General features: G+C 36.8%; 1 protein-coding gene across 5 annotated transcripts in view; it reads left to right on the top strand.

The window, feature by feature from the left end:
- GBE1 (1,4-alpha-glucan branching enzyme 1) overlaps positions 1–16,869 on the top strand; it is a 387,946-nt gene that overhangs the window by 359,565 nt on the left and 11,512 nt on the right. For all 5 annotated transcript variants that reach the window (XM_063347805.1, XM_063347765.1, XM_063347776.1 and 2 more), the window contains 3 exons: positions 442–626; positions 1,745–1,875; positions 15,874–15,991. In XM_063347805.1, coding sequence (XP_063203875.1) covers positions 442–626; positions 1,745–1,875; positions 15,874–15,991 — 434 coding nt within the window. The remainder of the gene's footprint in view (positions 1–441; positions 627–1,744; positions 1,876–15,873; positions 15,992–16,869) is intronic.

Here is a 16,869-nt window from a genome sequence, read left to right as displayed (position 1 = left end):
AGTGCTGATTTCTGTTAAGTGCTCTAAAACAATTGATTTCTACTGTTAAAGTGATGGCTTTAGGTTTCATAGTGACTCTAAAATTTTTATCTCAGTTGACTGAATTTCTGTTGCCCTTAATAAGGGATGGGAATGAGAAATTGTTATGCATGGGTGGCATGATAGCATAGAGGTTGTAATTCATTCACCAGTTTGTACTTACTTCCCCTGGAGTCCGTGGATATTTCGCTCTGATAGTTTTACTGGCCAAACAAACCTGTTAACCACCATGAAAGTTCTGAGAAACAATTTAATAATAAAATGGCCGATTTATAAATGGAGAATTATTCTTTGTAATTTAAGACTTGTAGAAAGGAAATCTACTTTGATGTATTTTACTTTTGTGGTTTTCGTGTATTTTTAGCATGTGATTTCACAGATCCTTAATATTTTTAAATACAGGTAACGAATTTGGACATCCGGAATGGCTTGACTTCCCCAGAAAAGGGAATAATGAGAGCTACCACTATGCCAGAAGACAGTTTAATCTTACTGAGGATCATCTCCTTCGCTATAGATTCCTAAATGCATTTGATAGAGATATGAATAAATTGGAGGAAAGATTTGGCTGGCTTGCATCTCCCCAGGTAAGCTTTATATACTAAATGATAAGTTCTTAGTCACCAGTTGGTTACGTGTTCAGAATAACAATGCCAAATTTGCATGCAGAAATTTTAAACAGCACTTTGTTATGCGCTGCGTAATGCCCCACCATATATTTCAAGTTGTCAAAACATGTCACTGAAATATCTTCTACAGATAATAGAAATCTGAAACAGTCTCCTTGTAGCTTCATAGCAAGCCCTTTTCCTATTATTTTTGCTATTTTTATTTAGTAACTGCAGATTGGATAAAGCAGACTATAAAATTGTCTGTAATCCAATCCAAGGATTGCTTTGAGAACGTGTAAATTGTTCTGACGATTTACTTCTATATAAATAATTACACTGTTATGGAGAAAACACTTTCAGTATAGTGTAAGTTATAGTCTCCAAGTCTTCAACCTGTCACGTTTGTATTTGCCTTTCTTACCCAAATATCGCACGGTACTTTTTATCAAAGCAACTCAATTACTATAATTTCTCAGTGCTTAATTATTCTGTACTAGTCATAATTCACTTTAAAGAATTTTTTTAGATGGATGTCTAGTTATTTATTAATGGCTTTAGCAAATAGAACAAAGGTGGTATGTGTAGCAGTTTAATGTCAAAAATCAAAGCTATTTCTTACACAGAGTTAGAAAAAAAAAACAACAAACACCAAATTAAAAAAAAACACATATTGAGTGCTTCTTTTTCTAAATTACTAACGGTAGATGTGAGGCAGATCCCCATGACAAATAGACTGAAGATTTGATTTGATAGAAGGAATGAATTTTTTGCTAAAGGAAAGTGTGATTAAAAAGACCATGTTACCAATCTTTGAGCAAGAATTTTTCAAGTGCTCTATACCTATCGTGCTTCTACCTCTTTAATTTTACATTGCCTTATAAAAAGTAAGCCATGGTTTAGTAATCAAAAAATTTTATATGACCTTACATAGGTAAACAATTTGCATGTTAATGCCCTTATCTATGTTGTTTGAATCTTTGACTCTTTTACTTGGAATGAGGTATAGAAGCAGTGGATTTTTTCTTTTTTTTGATTAATTCAGTTAGAAATGAAATATTTCATGGTACTGGATTTTTATTTTTTTTCTTTCCTAGGCCTATGTGAGTGAAAAGCATGAATCCAATAAGGTCATAGCATTTGAGAGAGCAGGTCTCGTTTTTATTTTCAACTTCCATCCGTATCAAAGTTACGTGGACTACAGAGTGGGTATTGAAACTCCAGGAAAATATCCTTTTCTTTACTGTTTTGCTTATATAGAAAAGCTTTAGAAGTTGAAAGCTAATTTTATTTGTTTCCTAATATGAATGCAAACTGTAGTTAAAAGGTAAGAAATCACTTACTTGTCATCAGTATAATCTTGCTTTAATTCTTAGCGTACAGCAAAAAAATAATTTACAAATTTGCCTTCTTCATAAGAAACCATTTTGTAGAGCATGAAAGCAGAAATAGCAATTTAAAGATTGTATGTTAGTTTCCTTGTGAAGCCTTGTTTTTTGGAATTATGTTGAGGCATGAAACAAAGTAACTCCTGGTTGTTAAATAAGCTACAGAAGTGACAACAGCAAGGTGAGGCTGGGCAGGCAGTCACACAGGAAAATGCATTAGCTTAAACCTTCATCGGGAATGTGGTACAATTTCTGTTTTATAATTGGGTGGACCGGGGATGCGCTCTTAGCTCAGCCAAGAAGCGGTAAATGATTACTCTTGAGTAATTGACTGGGTTTGTGTTTGTGTCCAAATTCTTAGCATTAAGGGAGATTAAAAAAATTAATGCTAACTTGCTGGAGGAATTTAGTTTGCCCAAATTCAGTTTGTGTCAAGTGCTTAGACAAACCAGAGTCTAGTGAATCTTCCTGTGTCAGTAATGAACCGCTGCAGTTCCAAACTTTTTGGCCTACTCTTGTTTTTATTTATCACCAACTTCAGTAAACTACTGCTATATTTTAGTTGCTTTAGTTCAGCGTTGCACCTTATACCCGCTGAGCACCGCTGATCTGACCTGCAGGGTCTCAGGCCTTAGCAGGATTCTGAGTTAGAAACATCAGGTCAAACCCACCTTCTTCAGTGCTTTCTTCTGCTACCTCTGTGCTGCTACTGGAACTCCTGGAAAAGGTAGAACGGAGTAGTAAATTGGAGCAGTAAAATCTTAATGTGGTGTTGAGATGTACCAATACTGTGGCAGGCTTCAGGTATCTATCTGCCCATTTAAGTTGATGCTACGGCACTTCATCTCTCTTGCATGAAATGCCTCGAGTACTACAAATGGAAAAAGATGTAATTTCAATGTTAAGGACTATAATGCATTACAGAATTAGCATGACTTTTTTGCTCTGATACTTATACAGATACAGTTAAATCCAAACCACATGTTGTTGTTAACTTTCTGCCTTTCTTTTTCAAGGATGCTAGAGGTTCAATTATCAGAAATGTTTAAGAAATGTTTCCAAAAAAATCTCACTCTTAACTTCTGTATCACTTTTTTTCTTCTCTTTTCCATAACGTGTCTTCAGGCTTGTATTTAACTGCAATTATATATGCGGCTGTCTTCTTAATTTCATTTTCTGTTTTGTGCTAAATGAATTAAATAACTAGACATTGTTTTTCTGGGTGTGTAAATGCCCTGCAGACATTGCTAAAAAAATTCTACTCGTCAGCACTTATAGCTAAGATGGGACTAAGCTGTGCTCAGGCACTTCTGACACTATTTGGGCTTTCTTTATAGAAATATTTTTATGACCACTCTTTTGACAAAATATTTTATATAAACAGTCTTTTGGGTTTTATCAGTGCTCTAAATTTTTCAGTCATTTAAAAAATATTTCATGTCTCTATTTTACAGACTAGTATCTCCTTTATCCTTATAAATTAGGCATTTACTGTTTGTGTAGAATCCTGAGCATGTTGCTCCTGTTTCAGCTGAGGCTGCTCTATAGTAGCTCTTCTGGAAAAAAATGCAAAAATCTTCTTTTCACTGGATTTACTTTACAAATTAAGGCCCTGTTGGGTTTCAGTAAGTTATCTGTTGCTGGTTCACTCTGGGCATTGAAGTATCTTTCTACTGCATATTGGGCAGAAACAGTCATTGCTAATTGATTTTTAATTTTTTTTTTAAATGTAAGCAGAAACTTTTTAGAAGATGTTTGCTATTCACTTAGTAGATGATGAGGGGAGTTTTTACATCTTTTGTTTATTTTGGTTCACTGAAAATCATACCGAAACTTAACAACAGCTCAACTGTGTTCGGAACAAATTTGATATAAACAAGGCATACAGATGGTGTTTCATATTTGCAGTTTATGTCATATTGTTTCATATATTAGTGCCTGTACACATCCTTATCTTTTAAGTGTGTGCATTATAATTCTATTTACATCATATATAGTTTAAATTTAAATTGTTGAAGCATAAAGATCCATATTAGCTTTTCATTCATTAAGCTAAAGTTTTTATTGCTAATGGAACTGCCAGTTACAAACAGTGTATTTGCTTTCGTTAAGGTGCTTTGTCTGACTAACCCCTCCTGCCCCAAGCAGACAGTGGATTTTGTGGTTCTCTGTCCTCAGTGTGAGACATTCTCCACTGCCTCTGGCAGGAGCAGATGGCTCTAAGTGCTGCTGCTGCTCTTCTCTGTCAAACACAGTGCACCTTCACCTCCGAGAGCCTTGTTCATATGGTTAAAAAAGTGTCTGTCCCGTCTTATGGCATTGTATTGTTTACAACTCTGAGAGGAAGTAGTTCTCTTAATTTAGTGTTCTCACTTGGGAATCTCAAATACAGAATATTCCCAAAAATCACCTTTTCAACAAGCAAAGGCTGCGTTGCCATTCAGTGAGACCTGGACAGGCTAGAGAGTTGGGTGGGGAGGAACCTAATGAAGTCCAACAAGGGTAAGCTGGTAGGGTCCTGCACCTAGGAAGGAATAACCCCATACACCGGTACAGGTTAAGGGTTGACCTGGAGAGCAGCTCTGCAGAGAGGGAGCTGGGAGTGCTGGTGGACAGAAAGTTGACCATGAGCCAGCAATGTGCCCTTGTGGCCAAGAAGGCCAATGGTATCCTGGGGCGCAATAAAGAGAGCGTGGTCAGTAGGTTGAGGGAGGTCATCCTCCCCCTCTACTCTGCCCTGGTGAGGCCCTACCTGGAGTACTGTGTCCAGTTCTGGGCTCCCAGGTTCAAGAAAAACAGGGAACTGCTGGAGAGATTTCAGCGGAGGGCTAGAAAGATGATCAAGGGAATGGAGCATGTCTCTTATGAGGAAAGGCTGAGAGACCTGGGTCTGTTTAGCCTGGAGACGAGAAGACTGAGAGGGGATCTCACTAATGCTTATCAATATCTAAAGGGCGGGTGCAGACTCTTTTCAGTGGTGCCCGGCAACAAGACAAGGGGCAATAGGCGCAAACTGGAACACAGGAGGTTCCATCTAAACATGAGGAAAAAGTTCTTGGCTTTGAGGATAACAGAGCACTGGGGCAGGCCCAGGAGAGGTGGTGGAGTCTCCTTGTCTGGAGATATTCAAAACCTGCCTGGATGCATTCCTGTGCAACCTGCTCTAGGTGATCCTGCGTTAGCAGGGGAGTTGGACTAGATGATCTCCAGAGGTCCCTTCCAACCCCTGCCATTCTGTGATTCTTCCCCTATTCATTTTATCCTGTGGCCGTTCAATGCATGAACCAGGGGAAATTCCAGAAAATCGTCTGGAAGGGAACTGTTGCCAACTGGCTCTGTCTGATTTAACTTTGGATTTTTACATGGGAAGGTAGGAACCTTATCTTCCTTACAGTATCTTGAATTCTGAAGATGCAAATAATTCTGAACAATATGAGTACTTTAGTAGCTATATTGCAAGAGATTGTGCAAGTTCTTGTTCACAAAGCTATACTGAATCTATCTTCAGGATTCAGAAACTGCAGTGTTTTGCATGGTTTGTCCCTCAAGGTGAACATAGCAGTGATTCCCATGCCAAGAGAATAAAAAAACCTCCTCTCAGTTGAAAAAAGCGTCTCATAAAGACACTTTGCTAGAAATGGACATGTTTGAACAAATAATTTATCTGCCTTAAATTTTTAAGTTTAGCTTAAAAGTAGGTTGAACGTATCTTCATCAGACTTTCCTGAAACAAAATTTAGGAAGTTGTAGTGGCTTCTGTTGATTGTTGAAATGAAAATCATAATGCTTCTTAAACTGTTTTGCATAAAGAGGAGAAAATAACAAAGGAGTGAAAAGGAAAAAACAAGTTTAACTTAGGTCAGAACTTTTTGATTTGGCTCGTAAGTGTCTTTATTTTTTTACTTTTCTCTTTGGCCTTTGAAATGAAAGTATCTCGTTTATGTTAATTTAAATCTCTTTTTATCCAGGAAGCTTATTTATTGTCCGTATTAAAAAAAAAAAAAAGTCACTGTGTTCTCATCCAATGCCATCACATGGGATGAATCATTGGGACTTCTTTTCTAAAGGAAGTGCTTTTGACTGTATGTATCAAATAAGACAACAGACCCTGATACCTACACCATAAAAATCTCACCTCTGTTTAGTGCCTCTTGACAACAAAGTCCTTGGACAATAAGTTGTCTATAAACACCTTGAACATACCTAAACTCTTTATTTGTGTTCTTTGTAGGAGAAAGCTAAGCTGTACTGTATCTTAGCAATTGCATTCTCCGTATCTTTTCATTGATAATGAAGACAGAAGCCCTCCATTATCCCATTCCTCTGTGTAAAAGTTTGCTTCTGACCCAAGGAAAGCTCTGGAGTTGTGGAAATACCATCAAGCATATTGGAGAACTGCTGAAATATTAGTAATATCTGCTACGTGATGTGCTTACATGCTCATCATCATAATCGCTTATTTTCAGGAAGCCTTGTCTCAACTAAACTAGACATAACTAATACTATGGCATTAGAACTGAGAAGATGCAGATAGTCACTGAAATGCTTCTCTGAGAAAGGGCTCAAAAGCAGAATCGTGTTACAGCAGTTCCTTAAGGATCCTCTACTTAGCTGAGTAGTGATAACTAACTGTATGCATAGTTGTAACTGACAGCAAATTTGAGGTATTGCAGCATGTGGCAAAGGAGAGTAACTGAAATTGCTTCGCTTCTTACGGACTCGGAGCCCGTGTGTGATACTTATGATTCTGTTTGCAGTGCCTCACCCTAAAGGTTCTGTATTCTATTCATATCTCCTCTAGTTGCAAGATTAAAAGGCAAAAGTTTACATGTGGGAGACAGTGCTACTCAGATTTGGATTACGTATTTTTTTGTGGGGTTGGTAACTACGTAAGCTGTTAGGAGTAAATGGGCTAACTTACACTATTTCTGTAATCTTTCTAAGACTGGTAAAAGTGAGGCAGTGCAAAAGAAAAGGATAGCATGATTTCCAGAGCATGAAGGAGGCTGAGGCTTGTTTTGGTACTCCAAGAAGAATTTGGCTTGATTTGGCTTTATTTTTTGAACTGGAAGTTAAGGGTATCAAGTATTTTATCAACCACACAAGTCCATAGGAAGTCTACTTTTATATTCCACTTAACCAGGAGAGATACAAGTTGTGTGTGTTCATTTTGTTTAGACATGCTCAGTCTTTCTTGTCTTAGATTTCTAAACTATTAATCAAGAATAGCTGACTTGATCAGTACTTTGTATCAGCTTATAAATGACAACAAAAAAAAAACCATGAAGCTTTCTTATTGAAGCTCAGTCTTTTAGAGTAGTCAAATGTTCATAGTATAAAACTAATGCAGAACTGTTTATAGTATCAGTTTTTAAATGAAACTTACCACAAAGTTAACAACCACTATTACCCTCTGATTCTTCTCGCTTTCAGCATACGTTCTTCTTCCCTGCCAACATCCAGCAGGCTGAGTTTTAGTATCTATTTACTTTGAAGTTGTTGGGGTGTTTTAATGTTGACTAGCTTTCTTTCTAACCCTTGTCCTGCAATTAGAGCCATGAATCTTATGGATAGTTTTGTAATGGAACCTTTCAACCTGAGATTTTTAAAAAATGTGTCCTATAAGCAGGTAATGTAGTATGGTGGTGTGCTCTCCCCTTTTCCCCTTCCCCCCCTCGCCACTCCTGCTCAAGCCATGGCCATCAGCGGGAGTTATGAGTTGCACTTAAACTGTGGGAGATGGCTGGCAACATAATCAAAACACTGTCTGGAGTGGGAACCTAGGTACCTTGTTCCCATGCGAATATGACTATAGGTCAATTATCTTACTCCATAAATAGTGGAGAGCCCAAGAGCCCTTTGAGCTCTCCTGCACGGCAGCGGGCTGCACGACAGGATCTCCCCTTGAGTGGGGACGCTCGCTTAAGGTTCTTCTCCTCGAGGCTGAGAGATTCCTTGCCGCAACAGATTCTCGGTAAGTGACTAATAGCATGCTAAACTTTGAAATCTTAGCTAAGTGATATAAGGATTGATTGCGCATATATAATCCTTTAGACATAAACCGTTGACCAAGTCTGGGACTAGGACTGGATCCAGCCGCACCCAGACTCCTCTCTGAGAAGGAGTTTAGAAAGCAAGGGGGTCCTTTCTGAACCTCGTGACTCAACGGGAGGGTCTCCCTGACAGCTTGTCTGACCCTGGCCTCTAAGCAGCAAATAATCGAGTGTACCCTGGCATCGAATCTCGTAAAACACTGTCACATTCACTACTAACTTTGTTAAATCACTGTTCTATGTTAATAAACATTTCACTACTACTCTCTTACAAGTGAAGTTATTCACTCTGCCTGCGACATGTGGTCATACATGACGTTAAATCTTTGGAATAACTTCTCCACTTTAAATTCTTTATAATCCCTTTGGAACTCTGACATGAAGCAGAAGTACTTAAAAACAAGAATTTGTTGTCATTCTGTTGGGTCTTTTTTTTAGAAATTGGTGGATTTTTATTCAATACTCTGAGGCAGTTAAAAATTCTTGTTAATAAAAAGTTGGTCTGAATAATATTGGGAATTGTGGGAAATGTCATGATCCTTTCACTACCTAGGTTTAAGTTTGTTTAATGAATTGAATTAGTCAAATCAGTGCATGTAGCACTTGTCATTAAATTTGCCTTTAAGTTGGATGGCTTTGGTCTATCAGTAGATCATAATAATATATATTACTAAGCTGTTGTTTCTCAGATATGTTACAAGTACATAAAAAGATAAAGAGCTTCCTGTCTCTCTGGCCTACATTTTTGTAGGTGTTTGTTCCTCTGTTCTGATCGCATGGAAAATATCATTATTCTTTCAGGTGTTCTTTATTTGTAGGCTGTTGGGGTAGCAAACCTTATTGTACTTTTATAAGAGAAGTGGTAGTCAGTGGTCATTAGAGTCTTTCTTGTCCCACTTGGTTTGGAAAGTCTTTTTGTGAACAGTCAGCCAGTCAAAAGCTATATGACTTGGAGTCAGTTTTTCCTTCCCTTCTATGCTGCAGTCTTCTCTTGATTTATTTCCATTGACACTGGGTTGCTCCATTCTACTTCTTGTTCTCCTGAGATGATGTACCCTAGTGTGAGACATTCAAGGTCTGAGACCTTGATTTTGTATATCAGCATGGAAGTCTGTAAATGTTGTTAAGCAATATGAATCACTACTGGTTTACCTCTATTTGTGTCTTGACATTTTGTGGTGTTGTATATTGCTAAAGTGCAAGCAGTAAAAAAAAATGTCATGGGAAGAAATGGTTACTTTGTTAAAAATATTGCCATTTTTACATGGCATAACATAGCAAAGCATTGTAATGCTAGAGTGAATGAATACCAGAGTCTCATGCTTTTTGTTGGCATGAATTTAGGGTGAATAAATACTTTTGAAGTCAGAGTTTTCAAAAGCAAATAACTAGGTGAGACCTGAGGTATCATGCAAATCCTGCAAAAATATACTTTTTTGAAAAAAAAAAAAAACCCAAACATTAATTCAGGCTCTCTGACATTTGCAACCTGCACCTAGAGCTTCTAATGAGCAAATAAGGTCACTTGAATGAGTCACTGGCATGCGATTGCTGAAGGCAAAGAGGCTGCTTTGAAGTGCAGTTATGTAGCTGTCCTTGCCTGTTAGAATTCAGGGGATATCCAGCACGTGGAGACAAAGGACTTAATTTACGATCAGCCAAATGCCAAATTCTATCAAGGTAGTTGATACGTTAAGGTTAATAGGTGTGAGTAAGAAATATAGCACACTAATGTGGGAATGGATCTTCGATCGGTGTAGGAAAGAGCACAGATTTCCAGCACTGTGATTCTGTGTAACCATTAGAGCGGCATATGCTATTGCCCAATTTCTGTTTCACTACGTGAAGGAAAAAGGAAAACATTTTTATGCTCATGCTGGAATTTTGCTTCATAAATTATGCTCTTTCAGAAGCCTTTTCATGAGAAACAGGCAGCTTGAGCTAAGAAATTATTTCTGCCTAATTTGCTTCAGTTTTGAGATAGTTGAATAATCAACATCTGGGTCAGATGTCTCGAGTTCTCTGATTGTAGATACAATTTTGCATGTTAACAGGGAAACCATTCATAAGTTTCCATTTTTATTTTTTCAATACTAACTAGTCATTTCCATGGGGTGATTCCAAGGCCTGTCTACAGTAAAAATTCAATATGGAAAGCTTCTTTCCTCTATTCAAAAGGAACATGGCTGAAAGGAGGGAGAAAGAACAGGAAAAGGGACTTAAAGATTTTGGCAATAATTCCTTTCTCTTCTATAAGATCTCAGGCAGGTTTTTGTTAAACAATTTTTCTGCAGTGTTGGAAGTCTCATTAAAATGAAGCTAAATTGTGTATTTCCCCCTGCCTTTTTTTTTAACAAGACTGGTTATCTTTGCACAAAAGTAAATGAGCATTTTATGTACATGCTTACCAACCACTATGGATTTACATATCTCTAAATTTATATTTGGTTTAAGCAAAAAGCATCCATGTTTGGTTGAAGGAAAAAAGGTACAGTACCCCCCTCCTGCTCAGTTCTGTGCTTTGAATTGAGTGCTAAATGGCTTCAACTATCTTTTAAATATCCTGAGCTGAAGTTCATCAGGATGAGGTGTTTAATTTAATTAGAAAATTCATCTAAATACCCTCTAATATGCTTTTACTCAATAGTAGGTTGACCCTTTAGTATTTTCTAGAATTAAGAGTGTGTGGAGAGGAGGAACAGAGGTACCCTTCATCTTTAAATTAATTATGCTAGTTTCTTCAGTGCAATTCAAGAATTATTAAAAAAAAAAGGGGGGGGGCGCTAACCACTTCAGGCTCTTTACAGTCCTCCTTGCAGCTGTACTCTCCTTCATCTTCTCTGTGTTTACAGTGTGTTTGATGACTGAGTTCATGTTTTCCTTAATGTGTCTTACTAGCATATACTGTGTCCCTTTAGCTTCTGTATTACTGGCTTTGTATTCTTTTGCGCTTAGCTTGAAAATCTAGTTTCCACTTTCTTTAGGCTTCTTTCTAGGATATGAGGTGAATGAAAAGTTCATTAATTAGCCCTATTGATCTGTGGCTACATTTCTTGTTCTGTGTGCATATTAATAATTCATAAATTATGTTTATGCCCATAGCTTGTTTTTTTTTTTTTTTACAAAATCAATTTCTTTGAGAAATTGCAGGTCTTTTCGTATCCTTTCCCTTTCTTTTGATCCATCTTGAGAATAACAATTGTCACTTCTACAGCTGTTGGTGTGCCCAGCTTCTGTTTTTCTTGGTTTGTTTCTTGTCTTCACTTATTGCCAAAATATCTTCTTTTATTTTACAGGTAGTATTTTGGCAATGAAAATTGTTTCCAGGACAGCTTATCTGTTCTTACTTTCTGTAGGGCGAATATATTCCTTTGGCCCTGGCTCATTACTGTTGCCTTTGACTTCTCAAACCAGCTAATGCCTTTGTACGTGAAAGTTATGTGTTATCTTCATTGTCATCCTGGTGACTTCTCTATCTGGGCACTCTTTCCAACAGCTTTTATACATACTTTTGGAAAACAGGCAATGAATAGCATTCTCTACCACATAACCTTTTGCTGTTGGGAAAACATTGATCATGGTGCCGGTAAATCCAATCTAAAATATGAACTGGAGTATTCGCTGGGGATGGGGATTATTGCAATCTTGGTACTGCTTTCCTAGCTGCAGGCCTAATAGCAGAGATCATGCCTTTCCTAAGAAAAACTTGCCCATAGTGCCGATGTCAAGCAAGTATTGCAACAGGTTACCCAGAGAGGGTGGACAGTCTCTGTCTTTGGACGTTTTCAGAAGCTTACTGGATAAAGCCCTGAGCAATCTGGTCTGACCCTGCAGCTGACTTCCAGAGGTTCCTTCCAGACTGTGTCATTGTTTTTTCCCATCCCTATGATCCCAGTCCTTTGTATGCTGTGTGCAGCTATGACAGCATATATACTGTAGCTACTTCTGTAAAGGATTTCCCTTAGGAATCACTGAAAAAGGCTTTATGGGAAAGTTGTTTCATTTATATAAACCCAAAACACCCAAAGCTTTCTCTGGACACCCTAAACAAAGCATCTAGGGGTACCTTAGCTGTTACTTTTGTGAATAAATCTTTTAATCCATGTAGATGTAGTGAGAATGAGTAAATTTAGTCTTCTCATATGGTTAAGACTTGCAGCTGGGTTATGCATGGGATCATGCCAGTGTTCCTATCATTACCACTACAACTGGTTCAGGACAGCCAGCTGATCCCAAGACTCCTTACAGGATCAGAAGCTTTTCAAAGTGTTCCCGTGTTTTCTGTTGTTCATATGCTTCTTCCTAGCCTAAATTCACTTTCTGAGACAAAAATTAAGTGTTTCAGCACAATTTTTGATCCTTTTTGGTTCTGTACTTTTATCTTTCTCCCATCTGTGTTGCCAGAACCAAGAAATGGTAGGAAGGGATAAAAATGAAATCTTTATTAGGCATTCTTTTTTTATATATAGAGAAGTGCAGTGAAAAAATGAGAGCTGGTTTACATATGAGATAAAAAGAAAATAAATATTTACATACACACCCATGCCCTAGGGGCATGCCTGGAAAGCACCAGAGAACCAGAAGTAGGGATGCTTAACAATTTCATTGTAGGGTAAAATCAAAACTATAATTGCTCCTAATCCTGATGTTTTAAAACAGATTATGAAAAGATGAAGATGAAACCGTCAGGATCACCTACAGTCTTTCTGTATGTGTTTGGCTACCCTTCCTACATGCCCAGTCTTGGTCGCTTATGTCCAGACTTTCTAACCTGATGAGTAAGTTGTCACGGAGGTAATCTGTGTAATTGGGCCTTCTGTATTATATATGAAAGCCCTATGTACTTAGTATTATTTGAATGTATTTGGTTTGTGGTAGGTGTTTATGCAAGTCAAACCAGACCATACAGAAAAGAGTAGTTTCTGTATAAATACTCAGTAAGCCTTACATTGTTTTGCAACTGGTCAGTCGAAATTCTTATCTGCTCTTCCGCAAAGCTTTTAATTATGTTGGACCATCACCCCCACATATAGCACTTGGATTCTTTAGTCAATAGTAAGGGTTGAGGAACAAAATACAAATTATCCTATTTTATGATTTGCATTTACTTAGTGGTGTTTTGTGTGTCATTAAACATGCATAAGATTAAATAAAAAAATTGTGTTTAAAATATGTATTTCAAAACATCATAAAAGCATAGTAATTCAGTAATTAGTGTGGTAGATAATGACAACCTTTCCATTTCCAGCTCTATCTATGCAAGAGTTCATTGCTTTTGCTACTCTCCTCTGCTGTAGTGGTTAGGAAATTCAGTCAGCACATCAAACTGAACAGAAATCACGCTTTTTTTCAATCAGAGTACGGGTGAGTATTTCTAGCACTCTGTTGCTGAAACAAGAGACCCTGCTGCAAAAGAAAATATTTCTATTATGTGCTTAATTAAAATGCACAACTGTTTAATGTTTTCATGAAAGTAGTCTTCAAAAACCTAGATGCTCATAAAACTCTGAAATGTGAAAAGCGGCTCTTCTGTGAGGTTTAAGTTGGAAGGCAAATGGGCATGTTTACCAAACTAGTTATTTTTCCCTGAGAAGTATCTAATTTGTGAAGATCTTAAAAGTCTTTTTGACCCAATTATTCAGGACCTAGTTAACAGTATTTATGCCAAATATGCTATGTTGCAAGGTGTGGAGAGGCAGCGAATATTAACTGTTTTGCTAGAGAGCACTTCTAGACATACTTTTATAGCCTGGATTAAGGAAACGGGATAAATTGTTTTAAAATTAGCATAGCCATAACAATTGCATTTGCTGTAAATAGTTTTAAAGGAATCATTAGAGATGTCAGGTCTTTCGGCAACATTGGTAAATTATTAAATTTAATGTATAGTGTAGATCACAGAAGCAAAGAGTGAAATGCTTGAGGGAGACGTTCTCCTGCCATGTTAATAAAATATACAGTGGAATAGTAACAGCCATTGCTGATGCTGGGTTTAAAAGGGCACTGGAGAGAGTAACTAGAATTTCTAGTTTGTATTTTTGTATGTAGTACATGACAACAAACAAATGGTAATTTGAATGCGTTTATAAAATAAAGGGTAAGGGAGGTATGCACATATAAGGCATTGATGACTAAAGCTGGCAAAGTATAATTTTCCTAACTTCTAAAAAAAAAACTTTCCTTTTTGTGTTTGCTATTTTTAAAAAAAAAAAAAGATTTTGCCAGCAAATGTGGTGATCTGTTGTTTCTCCTTTTGGGCACCTGCCCTCTAGAAATCAACAACTAACTTGGCAGTTCTGGGCCTTTCTCTCATTTTGCTGCACATACTTGTGCATACTTAAGAAGGGATTTCTTAACATTAGTGATTTGGTAGCTAATTGACAGCTTTTCTCTTTTTCCTAATGTGCCTCTATTTTTCTTCTTTGCCTTCTGTCAGCAAAACCTGTGCAATCTTCTAAACTGAAATATCTCAGAGTAAACTCTTAGTTTAGGCAACTTCTTGTGTTATGTCATGCTTCAGTCTTTTTTGTGGCCAGAGATTTAAATCAGTAAGACTGGCAGTTGGGAAACATCCTAAATTCATCTGATAGAAAGAGAGCAGTGTAAAAAGAGTTAAATAAGACTTAAATCAAAACAGTTAATATCAAAATCCTGAGATTTTTGAGCAGGTCTATTCTGAAAAGGTTGAGCAAACACAGAAGTACAAGAGCAATTTGAGAACTACTGACTTGAGTGTTGCTTCAGTCTTCCCCAAATCTATTAAATACAAGCTCTGGCAAAATAAGATCTTCCATGGCTTAAAATTAAGGAAGCAGATGGTGGATTATACAGCACTGTTATTTCCCTCTCTGTATGTTTTGGCTGGTGGGGAGTGGAGACTGAGGCTTTCTGTTGTAACTTCAGGAGGGAAAAGGATGTTTTAATTATGTCCAAACAAGAAATTCAAATGTACTGAAATAATCATAAAATTAAAACATTCTATTTGTTGTCCCAAATAAGAAGACATCGACTTTTGAACATGTGTTAGCTCTTTATTTCTCTATTTATTTTGTGATTTTAGTGATTCTTTTCTTTCAACATTATTTTGTCTTTTTTACTAAATCTGTTTGAATCCTTTAGGTATCTGTAGAGGTATTCCAACTCATTGTTAAGCTTTGTTAAATAACTTACCTCATTTTAACAACTGCAATCTGAATGTTGGTCTCTTAAAAGGTCTTCTATTAAATATAAGCTTTCTTTTGTTCCTCTGTGCTACAACAATTCAAACTCTTCTCTGAAAAATTCTCAAAGGAGTTGTGGGGTTTTCTTCTGTAAAACTGTATGCTTTTCTCATTAACACTTGATCAGATTCTGACAGACTGTAAAATATTGCTAAACACCGATTGATTTTGACGGTCACAAGTATGTAACTTCTTAAATGTAATTCAAATCCACTCATTTTTATTTATCGGTACACTTTTAATCTAGTTTATTACATAAAGTGCTGTGCATATCTACTGTAATACTATAAACTTATTCATGGAAGATTCCAGAAGAGACGGGAAGGTACTTTCTTTTTTAGGAGTCACTATGCTAAGATGAAATTTTCAAGACAAAATGTCATACAGCTTCTATATGTTCTGTATATTATTCCACTCTTACATTTTCTTAAATTCTTCTTATTATTTTTGCTTTATATTGAATATATTAGCATGAATTGTGTTGCAGCAGTTCTAGGTTTTTTTGCTTTGATTTATTTCCCATTTCAGAGTAACTTGGCATAGTTCCTTAATAGTCTTTTTTTAAGTATAAAATCCTTCTGGATTCTGATGCTGCAGAATATGGAGGGCATCAAAGGCTGGACCATAGTACAGAGTACTTCTCTGAAGAATATCCTCACAATTATCGACCTAATTCACTTATGGTAAGTAAGATTTTTTGTATTCTTATTTGTCAAAAAATTTCAAAAGTTATATGGAGTCTATTCTAGGCGTATTTTGGAGGTGAGGTTAATTTATTTTCTGAAATTAGCTTTTGTATGAATACAGTAGACGTGACAATGTTATGATTTGATTATGACCTATAATCTTAACTGGTTTTCCTCTTTTGACATTACATTTAAATTTGCATGCACTCTTGCAGTGTCTGGCACACACCATTCCTTGCCAACTTGCATGAAAACCTTCTAATGTGCTTTTGAATTTTCATGTTTAATATCATCATTTGCCTCTTTTGCATGTTTGAGAAACTCCATCTTGATGCTTGCTTTGTGATGTAAGGTTCTGTAGAAACTGAATCTTGTGTTGCTTAAAATCACTTGCTTAACTCCACAAACACGAATTAGAGCAAGTCGTGTTTGCCAACTGGCTTTCTCCTCCTCAGTTTACAGAAAAACTTCGCAACGTGGAACAGACCTTCTCTGTTCACATCAAGAATTTTAAGAATTTCCAGTCCTAAAGTTGTGTGAATAATGGATAAATACTTTCCCACAAATCACTTCAGATGAAGTGGGAAGGATATCCTTGTATGCAATTTCTGTTAGCTGAGATGGTGATCGTAATCGCTTGCCAGAATTAACAATTTTAAAATGTCATTCTTCCCATTCTTTGTATATGTATACATATATACACATATTTCCCATTCTTTATATATGTATTTACATATGTATACGTTCACAAGCACAACAGAATAAGTTTCAAAAAGGTCACAAATTAAGCAGAGTTCACAGAAAGAGTTCTGGGAATGCTTATATTGCTGACTAGATTTTCAGATCTGAAACATATACATGTGTGAAGGGGTGTG

The sequence above is a fragment of the Chroicocephalus ridibundus genome, chromosome 1 (assembly GCF_963924245.1).
Source record: "Chroicocephalus ridibundus chromosome 1, bChrRid1.1, whole genome shotgun sequence".
Taxonomy (NCBI): Eukaryota; Metazoa; Chordata; class Aves; order Charadriiformes; family Laridae; genus Chroicocephalus; species Chroicocephalus ridibundus.
This window is presented reverse-complemented; position numbering and strand designations above follow the sequence as displayed.